Consider the following 25,767-nt stretch of genomic DNA (forward strand, 5'->3'; position numbering starts at 1 on the left):
CTTCCCCACTGGGGTCCCGCCCTGCGTGCTAGCGAGGCTGGCATTGGCAGAGCCGGCTTGGGGCTGTCCTTCGTGGCCCGGACCCCGCGAGGCTTCCACCTCTGTGGGGACCACGAGGGCGAGGATCGTGCCAGCTTCACCGTGGGCGCTCAGTAAGCGGCCGTGCAGTGAATACCTGCTGAGGGCTTTGATTAGAGGAAATGAGAGACTGCTCTGAAGCAAGGTCCCCCCTAGTGAGCCGCTGGGAAAATGGAAGTCTGGGATTAATCGTCTCTACGAGGAGGATGCGTGAGAGGCAGCAAAGCAGGCGGTCGCAGCTCCAGCAAAGGCAGCCGGCTCCCCTTCCCTGCCTGACGCTCAGGGACTGCTCGCACAGGCTCGGCTACTTCCTTCTTCATTCATTCATCAAGTATTTATTGAGAAACTGCTAGCTGCCAAATGCTTTGTTCTGGGCATTGTAGGGGCAGAAAGATATTTTTCCTTACTCATCCCAAAGGTCACAGTGGACACTCCTATAAACAAAATATAGGTTAGCAAGAGAAAAGCATAACAGATTGATTTACGCAATGTTTTATGTGACTTGGGAGCCTTCAGGAATGAAGACACAAATACTCAGGGAAAACTTTATTTTTATGTCTCTGATGAAGAATGGACACCCCTGGCCGGGTCTGCTGGCTCATGCCTGCAATCCCAGCAGTTTGGAAGGCTGAGGCAGGAGGATCGCTTGAGGCCAGACATTTAAGGACAGCCTGTGTCCAACATAGTGAGACCCCGTCTCTACAAAAAAATTTAAAAACCGGGCAGGTGCCTGTGGTTCCAGCTACTTGAGAGGCTGAGGTAGGAGGATTGCTTGAGTCCAGGAGGTTGAGGTTGTAGTGAGCTGTGATTATGTCACTGTACTCCAACCTGGGCAACAGAAAAAAGGAATAAGGAATGGACAATTGTATAAACGCAATTAGACAAAAGGGAATGATTTGATGTTAATAGCTGAGTGTGGAAACCCAGTAATGTCTGTCTGTTCAGATTCTTCTTGTTCTCTCTGTGTGGCATTCCCTCCTGCTGGGAAGAGGGCAGGACCCCTTCTGGAATGAGAGTCTTATGGCCTAGTATCAGACAAGGTAGGTCAGAGAATTCCTTTATGGCCAGGCCTGACACAGAAAGGTGGGGGATGTTTCCAGTAATATTCGTAGTTTCTTTTTTTTCTTTTCCTTTTTCTTTTCTTTCTTTTTTTTTTTTTTTTGAGACAGAGTCTCCCTCTGTCACCAGGCTGGAGGGCAGTGGCGTGATCTCTGCTCACTGCAACCTCCACCTCCCAGGCTCAAGTGATTCTCCTGCCTCAGCCTCCCGAGTAGTTGGGACTACAGGCGCACGCCACCATGCCCAGGTAATTTTTCTATTTTTAGTAGTGACGGGGTTTCACCATGTTGGCCAGGATGGTCTCGATCTCTTGACCTTGTGATCTGCCCGCCTCGGCCTCCCAAAGTGCTAGGATGACAGGCATGAGCCACTGCGTCAGGCCAATATTTGTAGTTTCTGTAACTCACCTTAAGGAGGAGGAATTTCAGTTTCTATGGCCTGCCTTGCAGGAGAAAGATGAGAGAAAGAAGGGGGGCAGGAGAAGGTCAGAGAGAGACTTGGCTTCTGAGGCTCTTCCAGTGTCCTTTGGTTCAAAGTACTCAGCACACCCAAGTGTCATATTTTTAGGCATCGCTTTCTGACCTCTAACAGCACCTTCACTCAGATGACCACTGGGCATCTCAAACATAACCCAGACCAAGCACCGGCCACTTTCCACATCTCAGATAATGACAACTCTCCTAGGTGCTCAAGCCAAAACTGTGCAGTCCTTCCTGCTCTTTCCCTCACTCCCTACATCCAACTCCTCAGCAAATCCTGTGTTCTCTACCTTCAAAAGCCATTCTAAATCTGGCTGTCTCTCCCTCCCTGCTCTCACCGCCCTTGTGACATCTTGCCTGGATAGTGGCAGCAGGCTCCTCACTGGTCTCCAGCTTCCACTGACATTGATTCTCGCCACAGCAGCGAGAGTACGCCTTGAAATCTCTCAGGTCCCTCCTCACAGCCCTGTCTAGACTAACAGCCCTCCCAGATTTACAGAGCCCCATCCCACCCCTTCCACCCCCACCTCCTACTGTTTGCCACCCCCTCCCCAGGCCTCCCAGCCTCACTGGCCTTCTTACACAACAGGCCTGAGGGCCACTGCGCTGACTGTTTCGTCTGCCTGGAATTGGCATGACTGGCTCCCTCATTTCCTTCAAGTATTTGTCCAATGTTACTTTCTTAGTGAGGCCTACCCTGACCACTCTATTTGCAATTGCAACCTCCCTACTCCCACAATTTCCTGTCTCCCTTATCCTCCTCTGTTTTTTCCGTGCCACTTATTACCTTCTAACACATTTATTATTATTATATAGTATTAACTGAACAAAATTTAGTAGGGGAGACAGGCAATAAACAAGAAAATAAAAGCATGAGCATAGGAGAGTTTACTCTAGCAGTAAGTGCTCTGATGGAAATAACACCCCAGGGATGGGACACAGACTGCAGGGCAGGTTGCTTTACAATGGTCCCAGAGGGGACCTCTGAGCAGAGACTCAAATCTGCGTCCAGAGGGGTCCTGAGGAGTGGAGCTGCGGCTGGGGGTGGGAAGGAAGGCCATTCTAGGCTGCAGGAACTGTAAGGGCAAAGGCTCTGAGGTGGGAGCCAAGTTCATGGGCAGATGTTTGAGGACACCTCCGGCTTCCAGGGCCTTCCAGAAGCTCTAGTCTCTTGGGTTTGGTTGTGTATTCCCGAGACCTTCACCGCAGGCCGCCTCATGGACCCACTAGGGCAGAGCCTGGGGGCTGCCGGTGGGCTTCAGGCCAGGGAAGCAGAAATGGGTAATTTCCAGAGGCAGAAATCAGCCGACCCCGGTGGGCCGGTGGGTAACCAAAAAAGCTTGACCGGCCCAAAAAGCTTGACCGGCCCTCGCGGGCTGTGTAGGAGCCCGCCCTTAGGAGGTGCCCAGAGCGAGACGTCCCTGGTTTGGCTCTGCCAGGGAAGTAGGCCTAGCAGGGAGAGGGGGACCAGAGAGGAAGAGATGGACTGAGTTTTCCGGACGGTGGGCCGGGAGCGAGGCCCGCGGACCATCTGAGGGGGACCTCTGGGTTCGAGGCCGCCCGCACCGACCAGTTCTGTGGCTCGGGCAGTTCAACGCCCTCTCAGGCCTCAGTTTCCCGCCCTCGCAGATCCCGAGGCCGCCTCGGAGATCCCGGGCCGGTTGAATACTGGGCGGGGAGGGGCGGTAACTCCAGCCTCCCGGGCGGGGTCTCCCAGCTCCCGCGGCCACGTTGCAGCCCAGGCGGAGGCGAGGGGTCTCGAGCCAAGATCGCCCTCTTGGGCATCGGTGCGATCGGCGGCGGGAGGTGAGAGTGGACCTGGCGGGCTCCGGGAGGAAGTGGCCCCAGGGAAGGCGTGGCCGCGGGGACGTGGTGGGTAACAGCCCCGACACGAGGACGGGGAAACCGAGGCGGTAGCCAGGGAGACCCTGACCGAGATGACCCCTGTTTAGGGCGACAGCCGGGTTGGTGCTCCCCGCAGTGGCCACTGGCACTGCGGTCCGGCACCCCAGCTCGCCTCTCCTCCAACAAAAGAATCCAGGAAGACGACGGGGCAGGCGGGAGGCCGGGTGTGCGGGCGGCCTGGCCCCCCTGCTGGTGGAGAGGAGGAAGCGCCCTTCCCCGGACGCGGGAGAGGGGAGGGGGCATGGCCTCACGGGCTGCCCACCCCCTCCGTGTGCCCCAGTGCTGGGCCCAGGACCCCCAGTGAGTCCACTCCTCTGGCAAATATCTGTGATCTCCTCCTCCCGCTTCCTGGGCTACCCCTACTGGAATGGCCTCTCTCCCCATCCAGGGGCCTGACTTGTTTTTCTCCATAACCCTTAGCATTACCGGTCCTTTTGGTATCTCTTATTTCACTAATTATTCTTTCATTAATTTATTAGCATTTATTTTGTTTGCCTACAGTGTGTTTCTCCCTGTGGGACTGTAGGCTCCAGGAGGGCGGGAGACTTTGATTTGTCCACTGATGTATTCCCATTAATTCAACAGATCCCTCCTGAGGGCCTCTCTGAGCCCTGCACAGTGCAGGATATTGGGGTTCTCCTGGGAACTTAGCCAAGCCCCACCCTAGACATTCTGGGGCTGGAAACAGTGCTGTAAACACAAATGACATCGTCGTGAGATGAAGGAAACCAGAAATGGGGGGTCTACTGGTCAGATGACCTTAGGTCAGGCCACCTTGGTGGTCAGGGCCACCTTAGATGATATGGTGATCATGCAGGGCCTCCCAGATTAGGTGACTTCAGTTAAAGCCACAAAGAAACTGAGTGGGAGGTGCTAGAAGGGAAAAGCTAGGAACCATGAGGGCACGTGTAGCTCTGACCTGGACTCAGGCAGGGAGCTGGGGTCTGAAGAGTAAAGGTCAAGAAAAGGGGACCCAGCCCCTTAAGCTGCTCAGGGGTTCCTGGCTGGGTAGATGGGTGGGGGGATTCTCAGGGGTCACGGAAGGCTTCCTGATGGAGGCTGTGGTTTCATTAGGCCTCGAAGGTGGAGTAGGAGTTCTCATTCTTTGGGATAAGCTGACTGGGCTTGCGAATTGTTTTGCAGGCTCCCTGGGAACCAGGTGGTCCGAGGGCTGAGCTGTGCGGCCAGACAAGAGGTCCCTGCCCTCCCCCAGTGAGCCCTGCCGGTAAGTGGTACAGTGTGAGGGATTTGGGAGACGAAGCTCTGCGTCTCATCGGTCATGTAACCTTGGGCAAGTTCCCCTCCCTGCGCCGGGCCTTGGTTTTCCATGAGTAAGGACAGTTGGACTAAGTGTCGTTCATGATCCTGGGGGCACCCACATTCAATGGTTGCGGTTAGATCTTCTCAGCTGTACCTGGATTTATGCTACACTCTTGTTTACAGAGCAGGTCCCCATCTGGCCCTGAAGGCTGCAGATTGAGAGAGAAAAATAATGTTTTATCTGAGGAACTGGAGCCCCTTTAAATAATCAGGCCCAGACATATTGAAATGCAACAGCTGTCAAGTCTTACTCCTCCCTTGAGCTGAAGAATTATCTCTTTTTCTTTTTTATTTTCTTTTCTTCATGTCAGGTCAGTAATGTGCCCACATGGTAACAAGGTTCGAGGGTGGCATGGCTCACACATGCACGTGAACACCCAATCATCACACTCATGAACTACAAAAGGATCAAGAATTACCTCTTGAAGCCACTTGCTATGTGGCTCTAGAGCGACACCAAGTAGCCATAAAATGTTGTACACTGGACACCCTCCAGTTCTTACCCTATAGTTCAACAATGTATAGCCAATCACTAATCAATATTATTTCTTTTTTTTTTTTTGAGATGGAGTTTCTCTCTTGTCACCCAGGCTGGAATGCAATGGCACAATCTCAGCTCACTGCAACCTCTGCCTCCTGTGATCAAGCAATTCTCCTGCCTCAGCCTCCCGAGCAGGTGGGATTACAGGCACCCGCCACCGTGCTCGGCTAATTTTTGTATTTAGAGATGGGGTTTCACCATGTTGGGCAGGCTGGTCTTGAACTCCTGAGCTCAGGTGATCCACCCCCACCTTGGCCTCCCAAAGTGCTGGGATTACAGATGTGAGCCACCGCACCCCGCCAATCAATGTTATTTCTATAAACCAAGGAGAATTCATGCCAAACAACTTTGTCATCCTTGCCCCTTTCTGCCTATAAAAACCTGCTTGTAGGAAAGGCCCAATGCATCACACCCCACGACAACTTAGAAGTTTGTTCTGTCCTTACTCTCACTCAAGTAAACTCTTTAAAGTTATATTTTGTGCCTCAGCTTCTGCCTTTAGGTCACTAAGATTCAACTGCTATATGCAAATAGAGGCCAGTAGAGGCCCAGGAGGGTCATGGAAACCCTGGAAGCTTGGCCTCAGAGTTGGAGTTGAGAGGACCCCAGATCAGGGAATAGTTTAAGCACAGTGGTTTCGATGGGTCTGGGGTCCATTTCAGCTCAGCTGACGCCTGTTTGTTTGGATTTTAGAAAGCCCTGCCCAGGTCCTGCCATGCCTCCTGTCTGATGCAATCTTGTTATTCTTTTCTCCAAGTCCGCCAATGTCCAGTTTTTTTTTTTTGCATGATCCTCACAACATCCCTTTGAGAGAAAAGGAAGGAAAGACGAGCCCACTTCTCAGGAGACTTTAGGGGCCTTACAGACACAGCAAGCAAGTAGAAGCCCCAGGGCTGGGGTCCAGGTCGCCTCCGGAGCCAGTGCTCTTCCCCAGTGGGGCACAGAACCACCTCCTTCTCTGATCCGCTGCCATCTCTCTCGCCTCACAGTTCCTGTGGGAGCCATGAAGCTGAACGAGAGAAGTGTAGCCCACTATGCACTCAGCGACTCCCCAGCAGACCACACGGGCTTCCTGCGCACCTGGGGGGGCCCAGGGACCCCATCGACCCCTAGTGGCACTGGCCGAAGATGCTGGTTTGTCCTCAAGGGCAACCTGCTGTTCTCCTTTGAGAGTCGCGAGGGCCGGGCCCCGCTGAGCCTGGTGGTGCTGGAAGGCTGCACAGTGGAGCTGGCTGAGGCTCCCGTGCCTGAGGAGTTTGCCTTTGCCATCTGCTTTGATGCTCCTGGAGTGCGCCCACACCTGCTGGCCGCAGAAGGGCCGGCGGCCCAGGAGGCCTGGGTGAAGGCGCTGTCTCGGGCAAGCTTTGGCTACATGCGCCTGGTGGTACGTGAGTTGGAGAGCCAGTTGCAGGACGCACGCCAGAGCCTGGCTTTGCAACGCCGCTCATCCTGGAAGTCTGTTGCCGGCCGCTGTAAGCCCCAGGCTCCTAACCACCGATCTGTGGGCCTGGAGAATGGCCACTCCCTCTCCAAGGACAGCAGCCCTGTGGGCTTGGTTGAAGAAGGGGGCAGCAGGTCTTCAGGGCGGGGGTTGGCTGAGTGGGAGCTGCAGGGCCCTGCCAGCCTCCTCCTAGGCAGGGGGCAGAGCCCTGTGTCCCCTGAGACCTCCTGCTTCTCTACCCTGCATGACTGGTATGGCCAGGAGATCATGGAGCTGCGGCAGTGTTGGCAGCAGAGGGCCCAGAGGAGCCAGCCAAAATGTGAGGAACAGGATAAGCCCTAAGTCTGGACCCTTTGAGTCAGGAAACCAGGGCCAGTTCTTTTTCAGGAGTTAAATGTTTACCCATTTCCAACGTTGTGTTTTGGGAGGGGACATGGGTTCTCTCCTTCCTGCTATTTAGGCATTCTCCAGATTCCAGATCCACCCGTGTGTCTGGAAGGGACTGAGGGACCATTCCTTCCATCCTCTTTATTTCCTGAGGTCCAGAGAGGAAAGGAGACTTAGACACCACAGAGCAAGACCCCAATCTCCTGACTGCACTGGCCTGACTGGCCCCTCCCAGGCGATGTTAATGAAATGAAGGAAGTGGGAAATGTCACCTGAGAGTGTCACAGGCTTGCCCTACCTTTGACCTATACACCAGGCTCTGGAGCCATAATTTCCAACCTGGGGAGTCTCATGTGCATTTAAATCCGAGGTAGGCTGCAGTATTGGCTTGAGGCTCTGACACTGTCAGAGAAAGTGGATTTATTGTGTCACAGGAGTTTCTGGGACCCAGCTCTTCCTGAGAGGGGTGGGAAGATTGGGGATCCTCACTCAGCAGTTTGGGTAGGGCCCTTTGAGGCAGAGGGTCTTCGGCCAGTGAAGAGAGATGTACTCTGCTCAGAGTGTTGGGGTCCCATCCTTTCTCCCCGGCTCCCCTGTTAACAGATGGTGCTGGACCTTGCCCCAGAAGGGGCTTGTAGCTTTTTTATGTCAACGAAATGCCCTCCTGTACTCTGTCTTCAGCAGCCAACTCCTGGAGCTGCCAAGTGAGGGGTTAAAGAAGAGGTGGGTAGGCAGCGTGGCTCCCTGGGTAAAGTTTGTTGCTTTGGTTCTCAGTCCTGGGTATTCTAGAAGTTTGGACACGGGATTCCGTTTCCTGTGCTAAAATTCTCCCTCCTGGCTGGGCTCCGGTAAACTGAAGCTACTCGAGAAACCACCTGGAAACTCTCATAGCCCTGTTTGTCACCCAGGATGTATTTGCCAGGACCTTTCCTTGCTACTCTTCCCAACATCGAGCGTGATTTTTCTATTGTTCTGGGAAGCAAAGCGGCTGTGTCACCAGAGCCTAACCAGACTGACGCCCCAGGGGGAAGACGCAGAGGCCGGGAGGAGACACCCCCTCCCAAACACACAAAACTTGCCCCTTCCTGGCCTCGGCTCCCCTCACTGGGGCCTTGGGCAGGGCTGACCCGCACCCAACTAGGCCTAAGGGGGACGCTCGGAGCCTCTTACCCCCAGGAGGCGGAGATGCGCCCAGGGCGGGCGCCCGGCCTGTTCCCCAGCCCTGCCTGGAAGCTCCGCAGCCACTGCATTTTGTTGACGGGCCCTTCTCTTATTGCTACAGTGTTTTGTACGCGGTTAAAACACTAGTAAAGCTTTTTCATTATTACTCATTCGTCTCCCTGGGTTTATTTCCACAGCCGGCCGCTAAGTCCTGCTCCGGCCACCCTGCAGTCCTAGGTGCGGGACCCAGGTCCGCGGCCCCGCCCCGGAGGACGCGGACGTAGGGAGCCGGGGCGGCGCCGCTGCTCTCGTGACGTCACCACGCCGGCCAGTGACAAACGCCTCCCACCGCCCCAGGAGCCGCCAGCACTGCGGGAATGCGAGGGCTGGGCTTCTCGTGTGCTCCTCAAAGTCTCGCGAGGCTTCGGGCGGCGTTCTTCCCGAGGGCGGCACCGGGGCCGGGCGGTAGGGTCCGGGTGCCCTGGTGAGGGGCGGAGTTGGGGGCATGGCGTCCGGAGCGGCTCGCTGGCTAGCACTGGCACCAGTCAGGTCCGGGGCTCTCCGAAGCGGGCCTAGCTTGAGGAAAGATGGCGATGTCGCCGCCGCACGGAGTGGCTTAGGCCAGAGCCTGGTACCGTCGAGGTCAGTCATCGTTACCCGCAGCGGCGCCATTTTGCCCAAACCGGTGAAAGTGAGTGTCTGCCTGGAGACGGGGTGAAGGGGCTGAGGCCAATCGTTGTGGGGAGTGCGTGAGGGCGGCGCTGATTGACGGGAGCCTAGGCCAATCATAACGACTACCTTAGACTGGAAGGCGGACCAAGAATAAATACGCTAATGAGTTGCTAATTTTGACAGGTGTGTAGAAAATGGTAGGTAGACAGAAGATGGGGGGAAAACGCTGAGGAAGATGGCCTTTCACATTAGCTTGTCCTGAGAGGTGGGGTGCTCTGCACCTCTGGAGTCAGAAGACTAGGCCGTGTGCTTCTAGCTTAGACTAGTCCTGTAATCTCTGCCCTGCCTGTCTCCTAGTTTATGGGATGAAATATGAATTGTGAAAGGATTCCGTAAATAAAGGGTACGTGGGACGGGCCTCATCTTTTTATGAGTTGTCACCTAGTATTCATGTGATTTACAGTCCTGATAGATGTGCAGGGAATTATTAAAATCACGGTTTTTCAAATGAACAATCGGGCTAGAGCGGTGAAGTTAGTATCCAAGGCCATCGCTGAGGCCGCAGCATCCGAGTTTCTTCCTGGTACCGTCCCCATCAGGTTCTATCTTTTTCCAACACTGAACGCTGTCACATGCTTGAGTTTTTCTAGGGAAAACGGAAACAGTCCCTTATATCCAACAAAAGTTTGCTTTAGCACTGCAGGGCTGTGTGGTGTGGGAGTTAAAAAAAACATTCTCTTAAAGCTAGTCTGGCCTATGCTAACTCACACAGTTGACTGCAGGTCCATGTTGGGAAAGACCTGCCTTATCAAAACAGTTGCAAAAAACTTTTTTTTAAATTCTAGGAATACGAGAGAAACGTTGCTGAGATTTTACTGACATTCTCCCAATCCATCTAAATAGTCTTTGAGTGTAAATACATGCCTACTTTCAAATACATCTGTTTGAGGCATCAGGGAACGTGTTACTTAATGACCTGTATAGAATATCCCTTCAGTGTACATCTTTCTGTCATTGGTTTTCGTGTATTTCGTGTTCAGGTAGAGCTCACCGTAGTCTGGCCCTCCTAGTACTGGTGCACCTGTCTGCCTGTAGGGATTTAAAGTAATTAGCAGGCTGTGTCCTAACTTTAGATGTCTAGGGTGCCTTAGACTTTTCTTTCCAGTGGACTTTTCATCCACTTTGATGGCCATAACAGTCACCTTATCCCTTTTTCTTTTTTGTTTTGAGATGGAGTCTCACTCTGTCACCCAGGCTGGAGTACAGTGGCACAGTCTCGGCTCACTGCAACCTCCACCTCCCAGGTTCAAGTGATTCTTCTGCCTCAGTCTTCTGAGTAGCTGGGACTACAGGCGTGTACCACCACACCCGGCTAATTTTTTGTATTTTTAGTAGAGATGGGGTTTCACCATGTTGGCCAGGCTGGTTTCGAACTCCTGACCTCGTGATCTGCTTGCCTTGGCCTCCCAAAGTATGGGATTACAGATATGAGCCACTGCGCCTGGCCTTTTTTCTTTTTTTAAGACAGCCTCACTCTGTTGCCGAGGCTGGAGTGCAATGGTGCAATCTTGGCTCACTGCAACCCCTGTCTCCTGGGTTCAAGCAATTCTCCTGCCTCAGCCTCCCAAGTAGCTGGGATTACAGGCATGCGCCACCATGCTGGGCCAATTTTTTGTATTTTTTGTAGAGACGGGGTTTCACCATGTTGGCTAGGCTGGTCTCAAGCTCCTGACCTCAGGTGGTCCACCCACCTTGGCTTCCCAAAGTGCTGGGATTACAGGTGTGAGCCACCCCACCTGGCCCTCTCCTTTTCTAATTACTTTTCTTGCCCTGAATTTTTCCAAGGATTTTAAAATCAGGTTGCTTATGATGGGTCTGAGGTCCACAGGAGGGTATGTCCGTGAGAGGGCCAGGTCTTCTTTGGTCCTGCCAGAGTGGGCTCTGGAGCTCACAGCTGCCACTCTGACCCTCTGCAGATGTCCTTTGGCCTTCTCCGTGTGTTCTCCATTGTGATCCCCTTTCTCTATGTCGGGACACTCATTAGCAAGAACTTTGCTGCTCTACTTGAGGAACATGACATTTTTGTTCCAGAGGATGACGATGATGATGACTAACAGGTAAGACTTGCTTTACCCTAGATGGACGAGGAAGCAGGGTGGAGCATCTGTCTGTGATGCAGTCTGGCCTGGTAGCAGCATTTGGACAATGAGGGCAGAAGCTTTAATGAATTGACCCACTTGGTGGCTAATGTTTTTTGTTTGTTTTTTGAGACGGAGTTTCGCTCTTGTTACACAGGCTGGAGTGCAATGGCATGATCTCAACTCACTGCAACCTCTGCCTTCCAGGTTCAAGCGATTCTCCTGCCTCAGCCTGAGTAGCTTGGATTACAGGCATGTGCCACCATGCCTGGCTAATTTTGTATTTTTAGTAGAGACAGGGTTTCTCCATGTTAGTCAGGTTGGTCTCAAACTCCCGACCTCAGGTGATCCACCCACCTTGGCCTCCCAGAGTGCTGCGATTACAGGCGTGAGTCACTGCCCAGCTGACTTCATGTGCTCTAATATGTGCTTCATGGCATTACTGTCAGAGATGAGGACACTCCTGACTCCTTAGCCTGGCATTCAAGGCTTGCCATAATCTGGTCACACCTCTTATTCCAGTCTCATCTTCCATATTTCCAGTCACACACCGATTCCCAGTATTCACCATTTCTTGAGTTTTCACACTCATACCCACCCCCAAACATTGGCTCATTGTTCCTCCCACATGGAAGGCTGTTTCTGAGAGCTCTGGGTCTTAATTCCACCCCATTCTACAGTGTCTTTGAAGTCTTCCTTCCTCCCTTCATTTGAAAGTTGACTACTCTTTCCTCTGAGCAACCAGTACCTCCAGTACCTCTCTTCAAATACTCGGTATTATGTGTCTAAACACACTCAAACCAAAATTTTACTAGACTCTGAGCTTCTTGCTGGCAGGGGACATTTTTTATACATTTGGGCCCCCAGTGCCTGGCCCGTGGTGAATGCCCAGTTAACATATGCATAAACAATCAAACGTGCTCAAAGCTGCCTTTCTCCTGCCATGTTTGATAGAAGCACTTTGTGGAATTCTTTCAGTCTGCGGATGGAAGGCTACTCTGTTGCCCAGTTCACTGCTGCTTTCCTTTCTTCCAGGCATTACAGAAAGGAGGAAGCAGTAACTGAAGAAATGGTGATGCTCTCAGCTTCTCTGCCTTCCTTATCAGCAGAAGGGCTCAGGGAAGGCCCTCAGCCTCCCAGTCTGGTGAAGCTTCCTGTATGGTCCATGACCATATCCTACCCCAGGCTCTGGCAGGCTCCCTGAGATGTGCTGTCCACTAAGCACTGCACAAACAAGCAATCAAATTATGAATAAACATAATAAATATCAGCTGTGTGTGACTGAGTTGATTGCTGCAGTTTCTCAGTATGCCTAGGCTCTAGTTGGTGCGGTTGTCTCTGCTGTCCTTTATTCATGAGAGAAACATAGGCCCAGGCTATCCAGGCTGCAGTGGAGCCCGGTGAACTATTCTGGGGGCCTGGGAACGATTTTCATTGTTTACAAAAGCCCAACAGAAACTGCGCATTTTCTCTTAAGAAAGCTACACGGCCTAACTAAAGCCTCACGCCATTCTGTGTTCAGTGCCAGTCATTTTAGTAGTACGCTCTGCTTGTTAGCATACTACTTAAATATAACTAGAATGATTCAAAACTTGGGTTCTGTGATATGAGGATATATATAGGTTTTCATCTATTTCCTGGCTTATAACTCCCAAAGCCCTTGTTTCAGGCTTTTGTTACAATGTTGGGCACTTCGGGCCTCAGAAAACAACAGTCGCTTTCTCAGACCTTCTCCTGACCTCCTTTCACCTGCTGCTTTTTCTCCCCAAGGCAGGCCATAGAAACTAAAAGTATAATCTTCCTTTGCCTGTCTTCCAGTTGGCCATAAAAAGAATTCTCTGACCTACCTTGTCTGATTTTAGGTCATGAGACCCCCGTTTCAGAAGGGATTCTTTCCCTTACCTGGGAGGAAGAAATGTGGACAGGCCTTGTTGGACTTCCCCACTCCATCTGTATTAGATTATGCCTCTTTTGTCTACTCCCATTTTTGCACCGTTGTTCCTTTTTCAATCATCCCTATCCAATGAGGTCTCCATAAAAGGCCCAAGAAGACACGTTCAGAGAGCTTTCGGAGAATAGAACACTTGGCTTTGGAAAGTGGCATGCCCGGAGAGAACTTGGAAGCTCCATGCCCCTTCTTCTATACCTCACCCTATGCATCTCTTCATCTGTGTCTTTTGTGATATCCTTTACAATAAACCAGTAAATGGACCTAAGTGTTCCCGAGTTCTGCAAGCTGCTCCAGCAAATTAAAAAGAAGGGGTCATGGGAACTCCAACTTGAAGCTCAGAAGTGCTGGAGGCTTGGACTTGTGAATGTTGTCTAATGGGGGTGGGAGCAGTCTTGTGGGACTGAGCCCCAAACCTGTGGAGTCTGATGCTATCTCCAGGTAGATAGTGTTGGAAGAGAATTGGAGGACAGCCAGCTGGTGTCTGCTGCAGAACTGACTGCTTGCTTAGTGTGGGGAGAAACCCTCATACGTTTGATCACAGAAGTCTTATGTGTTTATTGTTACTGAGTGAGAGAACACAAAAACATTTTTGAGTTTTTTCCTCAGGTTCCTAAGGTGAAAATATAAAGGGATCCTTGGTGCCGTAAGTTTTAGGGCCATGCACAATGGCTGAGGTCTGTAGTCCCAACACTTTGGGAGGCTGAGGCAGGAGGATCACTTGAGCCCAAAGTTCAAGACCAGCCTGGGCGCAGTGGCTCACGCCAGCACTTTGGGAGGCCAAGGCGGGTGGATTGCTTGAGGTCAAGAGTTTGAGAGCAGCCTGGCCAACATGGTGAAACTCCGTCTCTTCTAAAAATATAAAACTAGCTGGATGTGGTGGTCCACGCCTGTAATCCCAGCTACTTGGGGGCTGAGGCAGGGAGAATCACTTGAACCGGGAAGCGGAGGGTGCAGTGAGCCAAGATCACGCCACTGCACTCCAGCCTGGGCAACAACAGCGAGACTCCATCTCAAAAAAAAAAGAAAGAAAGAAAAAGAAAAAAAGACCAGCCTGGGCAATGGAGAGACCCCATCTCTACCAAAAAAAAAAAAAAGTATGGGACTCCTCAGTGATGATACCTATAGATTCCAAACCCCCTTCTCTATCATTTGGATTGCCCTGGGAAGGACGAGAGAAGACCACCATCCAAACAGAGATCAGTTCTTGAACCGGGGTTGATGTTTGTTTTCCTGCCACTGAGAGGTACACTAGAGTTTGCAAAGACAGTAGGAATATTTCTGTTCTCTGTGTGTATATTGAATAGCTGTGCACCTAGCAGGGTGCCTGAGTAGGAAGTTAATTTCATTTTAAGGGCTAGAGCTTGTTACAAGTAGTGGAGCCAAGCCTTTGCACATCCATTTTCTTCAGAACCCAAGGAAAACTAGCCCATTTTGACAGCTCTACTTTTGCGCCTGTTAGTGCTGCTCTGATCCCTCTCTGACAGCAAGAGCTGGCTAATTTTGGATAATCTGTGCCCTGACACAAAGGTGTCTAATCATGGGGACTGTAGAAACTACTACATTAACAAGTTATCCAGCCTCATGCCCAGTGTCACAGTTTTTGAACAGATGGCCTCCTTCCTTCCTGTTTACTGACATGCAAGGCTCTGAGAAAAATAATTCAATCCAATTTACAGCAAACACCACATTTCAAGAAAAGGGAAAGAACAGGTGGTGTGTATACCAAAGCCCCACTTGCTCAGGCAAAAACAGGCTTCAGAAAATTGGTTCATCAATGGAATTCTATCACAAAGTGACCATCGTATAGCGAGTTTATTTGTGCTCTAAAATAATATCAACATGCACCTTTCCACTGAGTGACTTCATGGGTCATGGCCAACATAGAACTTGGATAGGAAATCCTTTGGCCTTGGCGCTTCTGTTTCATGGAAGAACCGCATAACATGTGTCCGCTGCTTCCATACTTTAATTGTTTCTTCCAGTTCCATCTTTCCCTGAACAGCGAGGAGAGAGGTCGTCAGTCACAGTGGTCAAGTTGAAGGCATGTGACACTGAAGGCCAGGATTCTATTCTCTGCTCAGCATGGACTTGTTGAATGACCTTGGGCAAGTAACTACTCTGTCTGGGCAAAGTTTCTATGTCTGGACAATGAGATGGTTGGGGTAAATGATTTCTGAGACCTTTCAGAGATTCTTTAACTCTGTGGTTAACTGGTACCAAGAGGAGAAACATATAGGTTAACAGACTCTTATCCCATGACCACCTAACCTGACTGGCTTATGTTTCTGCTTATCATTTCTCCTGTTACTGACTGGTCTATGCTGAAGCTCCCATTGATGCTGATGTGACTGGCCAGGGGGACAGAATCAGCCCCAGGATTTGACCCCATTTATACAGGACTCATAACCAGCCTAACTGCCTCTTCCAGCTGTAAACTGGCATTCAGATGAAGTGGTAACTTCTAGGGATGAGGTTTAAGAAGAATTCAAACTTTCTTCCCTATATCTTTTTTTTTTTTGGTTATAAAATGCTAGTCCCAGTGGATGTTGCCTTGATGAATCTTATCTATTTATCCAGATGATAACCTCCAAGTTCAAGTATTTCTCTGAAATACAGCAATAATCACTGCTGAACCAGTAGCTGCTTTCTAAACTTGGAGACAAAATGTTCATTTGGAAAGACTGAGAAGTAGTGAACAAGTTGGTGATCTTTTAAATTGGTCAGGGAGGGTCAGTTACCTTAATGACCAGAAGATCAACCACCCTGGGGTCTGTGACGTGGGCATTCTTCATAAACATTTCTCGGACTTTATCCCGTCCCATTTTCACAGTGATGTCCAGCTGGAATTGGTGTACTAGAGAGAAAAATATGACTCAGGGTAGAAATTGTATGGTTAAAACATGTTTTTAAAACCTAGAGTCAAAGGATACTCATTGAACACATACAGGTCGCCCATTCATTCCTTCACCAAAAATTAGCCTGACCCTAGGCTAGGTGCCTGAGGATGAGACGTGTGATTCATGGCATTTGCTCTCAAGGAACTTATTTTGTTTGGGGAAAAAGACCACTGAATTTGAAGAGGCAGTAAAGCATTGTTCAAGAGTTTGGACAACCTGGGTTCAAATCCCAACTTTTGTTAGGTATATGATCCTGTGTAAGTTAACTTTCTTGTGCCTGAGTGTATTTTTTAAAAAATTATCTTTTTAGCCGGGTGCGGTCGCTCACGCGTGTAATCCCCAGCACTTTGGGAGGCTGAGGAGGGTGGATCACCTGAGGTCAGGAGTTTAAGACCAGCCTGGCCAACATGGCGAAACCCCATCTCTACTAAAATTACAAACATTAGCCGGGCATGGTGGTGGGCGCCTGTAATCCCAGCTACTCGGGAGGCTGAGGCAGGAGAATCACTTCAACCCAGGAGGTGGAGGTTGCAGTGAGCTGAGATGGTGCCACTACACTCCAGCCTGGGTGAAAGAGTGAGACTGTGTCTCAAAAAAAAAAAAAAATTATTTTTTTGGAGACAGGGCCTTGCTCTGTGTGATCATAGCTACTTGCACCCTTGAACTCCTGGGCCCCCGTGATCCTCCTGCCTCTCAGCCCGGCAAGTTGCTGGGATTACATGCGTGAGCCATTGTCCTGGCTGAGTGTATTTATTTATCAATAAAATGAAGACAATAACAGCACAAATAACTCCAGGGCTCTTGTGGAGATTTCATGAGACAATGCAAAATGCTCACAATAGTGCCTCACATGGAATAAGCTCTCAACAGACATTAGCATTATTTTTATATGGAACAATCGGCAAAAGAAAACAGGATTGAAATTAATGTAAAAGGATGTGGCCTAGGCTGTTAAGTACTACACAAACTTTGAGTTGAGGGAGACTGCTAGGGGTTTATGCAGGTTAGGGAGGCTTCAATCCAACAAGCAATTAATACCATCTTAGGTTACTTAGAGGAAGCAAAGTTTAAGATGTAGCTCCACTTGTCTAGGTGTTAAATTCTGACTGGAGGGACAGCCAGCTATGAATATAAACATAAAATCATAATATTCAACAATCTCTGATTAAGCTCCTAAAATAGTGACAAAGATTCAGTAACCTGGAACTTCAGATGAGACGTACGGATATCCTTTGAAAATTAGGTTTTAGTTACATGCATTACCACCCCCTGGGACGCTCAGCCATCAGTGGATTTGTTGATGACAAGGTCATGAACAGGGTCTTGCGTGGTAGGTGGGATACACATAGGGTGACAGAGGCACACTAGGCTGTGGGAACAGCAAAATCAAGGCTCCCAGGCTAGAATGAGCACTGTAGTGAAGGAAACCAGTGTATTCCTTAGGAATACGTTGTCTTGTGGCCATTCCTGTGACATGTTCACCCTGGCCTACAGAACTATCATAACCAGCTCTGAAAACGATGAAGGCCATTTTCTTTTTTTTTTTTTTTTTTGAGACGGAGTCTTGCTCTGTCGCCCAGGCTGGAGTGCAGTGGCGCGATCTTGACTCACTGCAAGCTCCGCCTCCCGGGTTCACACCATTCTCCTGCCTCAGCCTCCCGAGTAGCTGGGACTACAGGCGCCCACAACCGCGCCCGGCTAATTTTTTGTATTTTTAGTAGAGACGGGGTTTCACCGTGGTCTCGATCTCCTGACCTTGTGATCCGCCCGCCTCGGCCTCCCAAAGTGCTGGGATTACAGGCGTGAGCCACCGCGCCCGGCCTAAAGGCCATTTTCTAATTGAATTAGCAATAAAGTTTGAACCTTATTTATTTATTTATTTATTTTTTGTAGAAACAGGGTCTCACTATGTTTCCCAGGCTGGTCTGGAACTCCTGGCTTCCAGCAATCCTTGACCTCCCAAAAGGTGTTGGGATTATGGGCATGAGCCACTGCACCTCACCTGAATCTTTTTACTCCTAACTTAGTGACAGTGACAGAAAAATAAAGCCTCTGCTGAGGGACATATCAGGCCATGCTGCAAAGCAAACAAAGTTTCTGATCCAACCAAGGAAAAAGCAACAGCAGAAATCTACTAGGAGAACTGGCATCCCAGCTTGATAGGTCAATGTTAACACCACAGAGGACAGAGGATCATTCACTAGAAGTAAGTGTCCAGGGTGTGCTGGAGCAGGCTCTCATGGAGAGCCAGCTTTACATATCTCTTCCCAAATCCGTCCACACTGACTTCACTTAAAAATCAATCATAGTGGGAGTATTTATACCATGGAAAATGGCAAACACTATAAATTTGAGTTCTACCTCCCACAGAGCTGTTCACCAAGGTATATTAGGAATTCCAGTAAAGAGCAGACAAAGGGACAATAAGAAGACAGATGCAAAAATAAATGCTAACTAATATGGAACCTGGAATTGTATTATTATTTTTTTAAGACAGGGTCTTGCTCTGTCACCCAGGCTGGAGTGCAATGGCATGATCATGGCTCACTGCAGCCGTGACCTCCTGGCTCAAGCAATTCTCCCACCTCAGCCTCCCAGTAGCTGAGACTACACGCACGCACCATCACGCCCATACTTTTTTAGTTTTTTGTGGAGACGGGGGTCTCACTACATTGCCTAAGCTGGTCTTGAACTCCTGGGCTTAAGCGATCCTTCTGCCTCTGCCTCCCAAAGTGCTGGGATTACAAGTGTAAGCTACCACACCTGACCAAACCTGTCCTTGGTACACGTGTGCCTAGAATCCAGGGTTTTGTTTTTTTTTTTCACAATCCAGTGCTCTTTTAAGGAAGAGACTATGAGGAATCTTCCCCTACTATCAGTGCTTATCTTTCCTGCATTTTTTATTTTAGATTCCTGACCAACTTTGGGAACAAAAAAACAAGATTTCTCTGGGCATACTTACGGGAGCTTGTGCCCATCAGCTCCCATTCCTCATGATCTCCTGAACTACTACACAGCAGGGCACTGGGTGATGAATCTTCTCATCAGCAAAATGTTCACATGCATAAATGCAACATTTTACTTACAGTTTCAGGAGGTTACAGATCCTTGAGTGCCCATCCTGAGATTAAGAACCCTTGTCTCTAGAAAGACAAATTCCATATAGGTCTGTCCCAGGCTCCCTCCTCCCATCCCAACACTCTGAATGCACCCCCCAACCAGCGAGAAAGGCTGCAGAAAAGCAAATGGAAATAGCCTAGCCGTAGACTGAATCGTTCCTTGGTCTAAATCTGTGGCAACCAGCAATGATTTTGCCCCCCAGAACATTTGGTAGTGTCTGGAAGCATTTTTGGTTGTCACACCCATGGGGTGGGTGCTACTGGCATCTTGTGGGTAGAGGCCAGGGATGCTGCTAAACATCCTATGATGCAGGGGACAGCCCTGCACAGCAATCGTCCAGCCCACATGCCACTGTTGAGAAACCCTGATGTAAATCAGTTCCAATTGTTCTTTCTCAACTCACAAATTCCTGGCTTATTCTTTGAATCCTGAATACTTCTATTTCAATTTGAAAAAATCTGAGAGGCTCAAAAGGAAGTACCCCTTTTGGGTGAAGGTGACTTTTCCACAGTCTCTGTGTGCTTTTCTGAAGTTACTGTTAAGGCTTTCTTGAGTCCAGAAGGCTCTGACAGATTCGGAAGGACAATCCGATACTGCTCTCAGTTATTTGCTCCAATTCATTTTGGTTGCATTCATACAAGGCACAAGGCCTGTATTCTTAGATGGGAAGGCAGCATAGTATAATGGAAAATAATGTGGGATTAGGGGTCAAATAAGCTGGGTAAGGTCTCCAGATCATTATAAATTATGATCTTGCCTGGGGTACAGCCTCCTTAGCCTGTCATCTCATCTAAAAAAAAATAGGAAAGAAAATAAACTCTAACCTAATTCTTTTACAGGATTATAGTGAAAAATCAAGTGACACCTTGTAAAGCATGATCCAAATGCTGGCTGTTAAAACTGTCACACTTTTTCCCCCATACCTCTATAATACCTTGGGTTTAATTATCTGGTTAAATGCCTATAATAGACTAGACCATAAGACTAGACCATCAGACCCTTGAAGGCAGGGTTGTGTTTTATTCATTTGTGTATCTCTCTAGGCATCTAGTACTGACTCTGAAGTACAACAGATACTTAATGAAATGGAAATTAAATGAATGAACTGTTTTTATAGAAAGTCTCCTGTTATCTTACGGCCAGCAAACAGCATGTCATATTTTTTCCAAGGAAGGATTCAAAGGCAGTTCTATCCCTGTGCTCCCATGCAAAACTGGGCCCTGGGAGATTCAGGGAAAACTGCAGTAGAAGCTAAGAGCCGGGTATTAGGGGTTTACAGGTAGGCTCTTCTACTTCCTAACGATGTCATCTGAGACAAATTTATGTGCCTCAGTTTTCTCATCTACAAGGCAGGGAAACTATTAGAGCCCACCCTAAAATAAGGCATAGTGCTGAGTCATATGTAAGCATTTCAATAAACATTAGTTATCAGCCAGTCACAGTGGCTCATGCCTGTAATCCCAGCACTTTGGCAGGCTGAGGCCAGCGGATCACCTGAGGTCAGAAGTTCGAGACAGCCTGGCCAACATGGTGAAACCTCATCTCTACTGAAAATACAAAAGTTAGCCAGGTGTGGTGGCGCGCACCTATAATCCCAGCTATTTGGGAGGCCGAGGCATGGGGAATCACTTGAACCCGGGAGGCGGAGGTTGCAGTGAGCCGAGATCGCGTCATTGCACTCCAGCCTGGGAGACAGAGCGAGACTGTCTCAAAAAAAAAAAAAAAAAAAAAGGTGAGTTATCAATACTATTTTTTTCATTAAATACTTAAAATTTTACTTTTGTTTATTAATGCTCAGGCGGTTCTAAGTTATTGACACTATTTTCCCCTTCCTTGATTTGATTCTTCAGCTGGAGTCCTGATGATGGATACCATAAAACCCGTGTGGCACAGGTCTGAGTAACTGGCCAGCTGTAGATCACTGATCTTCCCCATAGGGATGCACACTCCTTGACCCCTTCTTTTCTCTCCTCTTCCCTTGATCTTTAGGCTCCTGTAACCCTCTGCCTTCTTTTCCTCCTCTCAAGACCCTTCTGACTTTAGGACTTTCTTCCCAAAACAGAATTTGAGGGAAGGTCTTGGGAGGGGATGGTTTAGAAAGAGCTGGATTCTCAGAGTCAGGATACCTGGGTTCTGTCTTCTACTTGGCCACTGATTTACCCTTCACAAGCCACCCTTTTTCAATGTGGTCCTCCTTCCCCCAGCACCTTCCTCCTGCAACCAGAGAGGGTTCTGGGTACTCCTAGAAGTATTCTGCCAGGTAAACATTATGTTTTCAAACTTCTGAATTTGAATGCACCACCCCAAAACACACACACATACACATACACACTGCTACTGTCACTCCCCACACACATCTTTTATCTGCCTGCCCCTGAAGGCATGTGAATTTGCAGTCCCTGAACCAGCAGATCACTCAAGTTTCTCCTTCTCTAGTAAGGCGTGGGTTTAAGTTCTGGTCAGTAGCAATTTTTCCAAAAGTCAGCTTGAGGACAGGGACTCTGTGGAGCAGAGACGGTTCTCATATGTCAAACAACCGGGTTCTGCTTGGAAGGTGCTGCTAAGGTAAGCCCTATAAATAACAAAAATAACAACAAAAACAATGGCAGCAGCTAATATTTAATGAGTTAAATATGCACCAAGCCCTGTTCTAAGCACTCTAGATATTTTAACTTAATACAGTAACTTTCTGAAGAAGGAATTATCATTCCCATTTTAAAGATGAAGAAACAGGAACAGATGAAATACCTGGCCCAAAGTCACATAGCTAGTTGAGGGCAGCGCCTGGATAAAAGTCCATGCTCCTAACCACCACATTCTACCGCCTCTTCACACACACACAAGCAGGGACTCGACAGCCCTGAGGAGTGGCACCATGCTCCAGCTCACTCAAAAACACCTCTTTCTCACACTTCGGGAGGCCAAGACGGGCGGATCACGAGGTCAGGACATCGAGACCATCCTGGCTAACACGGTGAAACCCCGTCCCTACTAAAAATACAAAAACATATGCCGGGCGTGGTGGCGGGTGCCTGTAATCCCAGCTACTCGGGAGACTGAGGCAGGAGAATGGCGAGAACCCAGGAGGCGGGGCTTGCAGTGAGCCGAGATGGCACCACTGCGCTCCAGCCTGAGCAACAGAGCGAGACTTCGTCTCAAAACAAAAACAAAAAAAAAACACCTCTTTCTCCGACTAGCATTACACGCCATGTGAAAACACCGAGTCAGGTCGGGCGCAGTGGCTCACGCCTCTAATCCCAGTACTTTGGGAGGCCAAGGCCAGCGGATCACTTGAGGTCAGGAGTTGGAGACCAGCCTGGCCAACATGGTGAAATCCCGTCTCTACTAAAGATACAAAAATTAGCCAGGCGTGCTAGCGAACCCCTGTAGTCCCAGCTACTCGGGAGGCTGAGGTAGGAGAATCGCTTGAACGCAGGAGGCAGAGGTTGCAGTGAGCCGAGATCGTGCCACTCCACTCCAGGCTGGGCTACACAGCGAGACTCTGTCACCAACAAAACAAAAAATCCAACGGGCATCTAAATTACACTCTGCAACTCTAGACTTTGGGTTCCAGGTACACCAGTGGCTCGGCCTGGGCCCTGGGCACATCACTTCGCCTCTCGGTGCCTCCGCTGCCTCACCCACAAAGTGAGTGTGTCACTGACAGTCCTCGTCCTCCTGCCAATTGCGGGGGACAAAACAGACCAAAGCTCCGAGGGCACCGTACGAATGCTGGGGACGGCCGGTCTGACCACGGCGCCGCCGCCGGATCCGGCTCATGGTAGGCTCCGGTGACGCTCTTCCCCTGAAGCACCCGCAATCGCCTCTGCCCAAATTGGTGACCTCAGCTCGGCCCAAGAGAAACCCCGGCTGGGCCGGCTACGACCTTGAGCGGCGGCCTCCGGGTCCCCACGTAAGCCGCTACCTCTCACCAGTGTTCGGCACCTCCCGATACCAGGCGCGGTAGAGCTCGCGCACCCTCCGCTTGGCCTCGTTCATGTCCCGACTGAAAATGGGCTTCACAAAGGTGCTGGCAGTAGAGGCAGCTTGGCGGACGCCGCTCGCCGCCATCTTGCCAAAGTATCCACTCCACAACCCCACCTCTTTGCAAGCCGCGCGTGCGACCCGCGGGCGAATGTCTTTTCTCATTGGCTGAGGGGGAATGCCCCGCCTGTAGGCTGGGTGGGCGGGAGGATGACTGTAAGGCTCTCCGATTGGCTGGGAAGCCTCTCTCTGGCTGAGCGAACGGTGGGGGCTGCGCATGCTCATCTACACAAGCGCCGCTTGGCCTTTGGACTAACCTATCTGTCGCGCTAACGGGCCGGCGTCGCCGCTAGGGGACGCTCGGGCAGCAGGGTGGTCGCTGGTCGTGAGCTGGCGCCGAGGACGCCGAGCGACTGCTGGGCTTCCGTCAGCGTCCTGCTATCCGGCTGCCCGCCGCGCTCCCTGGTAGTGTCCGTGGATGCGCAGGCCTTGAAAAACCTCCTCGCGGCGGGCCCCCGAGGTAACTGCTGAGGCAGATAATGGCGCCTGGACTGCGGTGGCGCTTGCCCTGCCGCCTGGCGGCTTTCTGCAGGGCCAGGGTATACTTGTTTTTCTGTAAACCAACTCTTCCTTAGCGCAGGAGACGTGTCAAAGCGCCGGCGCGTCTCCAGAGCCCCGGGAGGAAGGCTGCAACGGCAGCCCCATCGTAGACAGGGACATTCGCATCCCGAGCCCTGGATCTCTGAAAAGCAGACCAGAATTTGGAAGCTGGAAGGAACCTTAGATCGTCCATTCTGGGTGTCTCTCTTCGCTGGCGTTTTCCCACGAGAGGAACCTACAAGTGTCAAGGAAAAAAGGACAGCTAACCACAGAGCAGGCCACGGGCAAGATATCTCAGTGTTTTCCGCTCTCAGGTCAGGTAGGTGCCGTCGGCATCCCCATTTTACAGATGAGGAAACTCAGGTGGGCCAGAGTCTAGGTCACGTGACAGATCGCCCCCCACCTGCCTGACTCCTGCCTAAGAGTCTCGGTCTTTTTCTGAAGGTGCAGTTGACAGGAGCCTGTGAGTACTGGGGAAGGGCCAGGGGCCAGGACTGAGCTTACCCCTGCATCTAGTCCAAACTTTCCCATTTAGAAGGTTTAAAAGACCAGATATACTTTTTTCTTCCTTATTATCTTCTAAAATGTATATGTATATTCAAGTGAGCTATAAAAAAGGAAGCACGTAACATACATAAATTATAAAGCATAATAATAAAATGGAAGCTTTTGAACCTCAGTACTGACTTAAGAAGTTGTAACACACTTAAGGTTTATATGAAGTGTCCTTAGATGTCCTTAGTAGCCACTGTTCTCTAGTTTTCTAGGTACATTAACTTAACTAGGCCCCACAACACACCAGTGAGATAGTGGTGATATATCCTTTTTTTTTTTTTTGAGACAGAGTGAGACTCACCTAGGCTGGACTGCAATGGTGCAGTTAGAATCACACAGGTAGATATCATGGTATAGGTGCTGTGAGAGTCAGAAAACCGACTGTGGCACCAGCTGCCTGGGCTTCAACCCCAATGCTGTAAAGTAACTTAGTCTCTTTGTGCCTCAGTTTTCTCATCTATAAAATGAGTATATCATTTTATAGATGAGGTGGGTGGTGGCTCACACCTGTAATCCCAGCACTTTGGGAGGCCAAGACAGGTGTATCACCTGAGGTCAGGAGTTCGAGACCACCCTGGCCAACATGGTGAAACCCTGTCGCTACTAAAAATACAAAAATTAGCTGGCGTGGTGGTGGGCACCTGTAATCTCAGCTAGTCAGGAGGCTGAGGCAGAATTGCTTGAGCCTGGGAGGCGGAGGTTGCGGTGAGCCAAGATTGCGCCACTGGACTCTAGTCTGGGCGACACAGTGAGACCCTTTCTCAAAAAAAAAAAAAAAAAACCTCTAAACAACTCACAAACCAGGAGAAAAATTTTGCAAATCACATGTTCCATAAGGGACTTGTATCTAGCATACATAAAATTCTTACAACTCAATAATGAAAAGACAAATAGCCAAATTTAGAAATGGGCAAGGGTGGCAACACAAGTGCTGGTGGGGATGTGAAGCAACAGGAACTCTCCTTACTGGTAGGAATGCAAAATGATACAGCAACTTTGGAAGACAGTTTGGCTTTCTTACAAAACTAAACATACTCCTATCAGAAGATCCAGCCATTGCACTTCTTAGTGTTTACCCAAATGAGCTGAAAACTTATGTCCACACAGAAACCTGCACATGGATGTTTAGAGCAGCTTTATTTGTAATTGCCAAAACTTGAAAGCAACCTAGATGTCCTTTAGCAGGTGAATGGATAAATAAACTGTGGTATATCCAGACAATGAACCGTATTGAGCACTAGAAAGAAATGAGCTATTAAGCCGTGAAAAGGCATGGAGAAACCTTAAATGCATATTACTAAGTGAAAGAAGCCAATCTGAAAAAGCTACATACTGTATGATTCCAACTATATTACATCCTGGAAAATGTAAAACTATGGAAACAGTAAAAAGATGGCAGGGGCTGGGAGTGGGGAGAAATGCACAGAGGTGGTGCACAGAGAATGTTTAGGGTAGTGAAATTACTCTGGACGATATAAG

The 25,767-nt window shown here is 49.7% G+C and overlaps 3 protein-coding genes and 1 non-coding gene across 9 annotated transcripts; 2 read left to right on the forward strand and 2 right to left on the reverse strand.

Annotated features, from left to right (window-relative positions):
- The first annotated feature begins 30 nt into the window (after positions 1-30).
- Positions 31-8,537, forward strand: PHETA2 (PH domain containing endocytic trafficking adaptor 2). Of its 6 annotated transcripts, none has more exons than XM_031656243.1 (3): positions 31-529; positions 4,665-4,746; positions 6,372-8,537. In XM_031656243.1, the coding sequence occupies exon 3, from the start codon at positions 6,386-6,388 to the stop codon at positions 7,163-7,165; it is 780 nt and encodes a 259-aa protein (XP_031512103.1). In that variant the 5' UTR covers positions 31-529; positions 4,665-4,746; positions 6,372-6,385; the 3' UTR covers positions 7,166-8,537. The 6 variants fall into 6 exon arrangements, with proteins under 6 accessions (XP_031512103.1, XP_031512104.1, XP_031512105.1 ...); XM_031656244.1 differs by having other exon boundaries at positions 31-409; XM_031656245.1 differs by having other exon boundaries at positions 31-152.
- On the reverse strand, positions 5,147-5,250 carry LOC116270908. The gene has a single exon (XR_004179212.1). It is a non-coding gene; the product is annotated as a small nucleolar RNA U13 (small nucleolar RNA).
- A 258-nt stretch (positions 8,538-8,795) lies between the features above and the next one.
- SMDT1 (single-pass membrane protein with aspartate rich tail 1) lies at positions 8,796-12,466 on the forward strand. Its single transcript, XM_003905631.5, has 3 exons — positions 8,796-9,062; positions 11,020-11,160; positions 12,217-12,466. The coding sequence occupies exons 1-2, from the start codon at positions 8,877-8,879 to the stop codon at positions 11,155-11,157; spliced, it is 324 nt and encodes a 107-aa protein (XP_003905680.1). The 5' UTR covers positions 8,796-8,876; the 3' UTR covers positions 11,158-11,160; positions 12,217-12,466.
- Positions 12,467-14,925: 2,459 nt separating this feature from the next.
- NDUFA6 (NADH:ubiquinone oxidoreductase subunit A6) lies at positions 14,926-24,046 on the reverse strand. The gene is made up of 3 exons (XM_009217414.4): positions 23,082-24,046; positions 15,871-15,986; positions 14,926-15,126 (listed from the first exon to the last, which is right to left on the reverse strand). Exons 1-3 carry the CDS (start codon positions 23,416-23,418, stop codon positions 14,995-14,997), a joined length of 585 nt encoding a protein of 194 aa, XP_009215678.2. The 5' UTR covers positions 23,419-24,046; the 3' UTR covers positions 14,926-14,994.
- Between the last annotated feature and the right edge of the window lie 1,721 nt (positions 24,047-25,767).

Source organism: Papio anubis, chromosome 16 (assembly GCF_008728515.1).
Source record: "Papio anubis isolate 15944 chromosome 16, Panubis1.0, whole genome shotgun sequence".
NCBI classification, from domain to species: domain Eukaryota; kingdom Metazoa; phylum Chordata; class Mammalia; order Primates; family Cercopithecidae; genus Papio; species Papio anubis.

What these genes read in the sequence shown, in the direction of transcription:
- PHETA2 (XM_031656243.1), top strand. Translation starts at nt 6,386, where the DNA reads ATGAAGCTGAACGAGAGAAGTGTAGCCCACTATGCACTCAGCGACTCC.
- SMDT1 (XM_003905631.5), top strand. Translation starts at nt 8,877, where the DNA reads ATGGCGTCCGGAGCGGCTCGCTGGCTAGCACTGGCACCAGTCAGGTCC. An exon ending in TTTTGCCCAAACCGGTGAAA is followed by an intron (nt 9,063 to 11,019) that starts GTGAGTGTCTGC and finishes GACCCTCTGCAG; the next exon opens with ATGTCCTTTGGCCTTCTCCG.
- NDUFA6 (XM_009217414.4), bottom strand. Translation starts at nt 23,418, where the DNA reads ATGAGCATGCGCAGCCCCCACCGTTCGCTCAGCCAGAGAGAGGCTTCC. An exon ending in TCGGGAGGTGCCGAACACTG is followed by an intron (nt 15,987 to 23,081) that starts GTGAGAGGTAGC and finishes TTTTCTCTCTAG; the next exon opens with TACACCAATTCCAGCTGGAC. An exon ending in TTGATCTTCTGGTCATTAAG is followed by an intron (nt 15,127 to 15,870) that starts GTAACTGACCCT and finishes CTCGCTGTTCAG; the next exon opens with GGAAAGATGGAACTGGAAGA.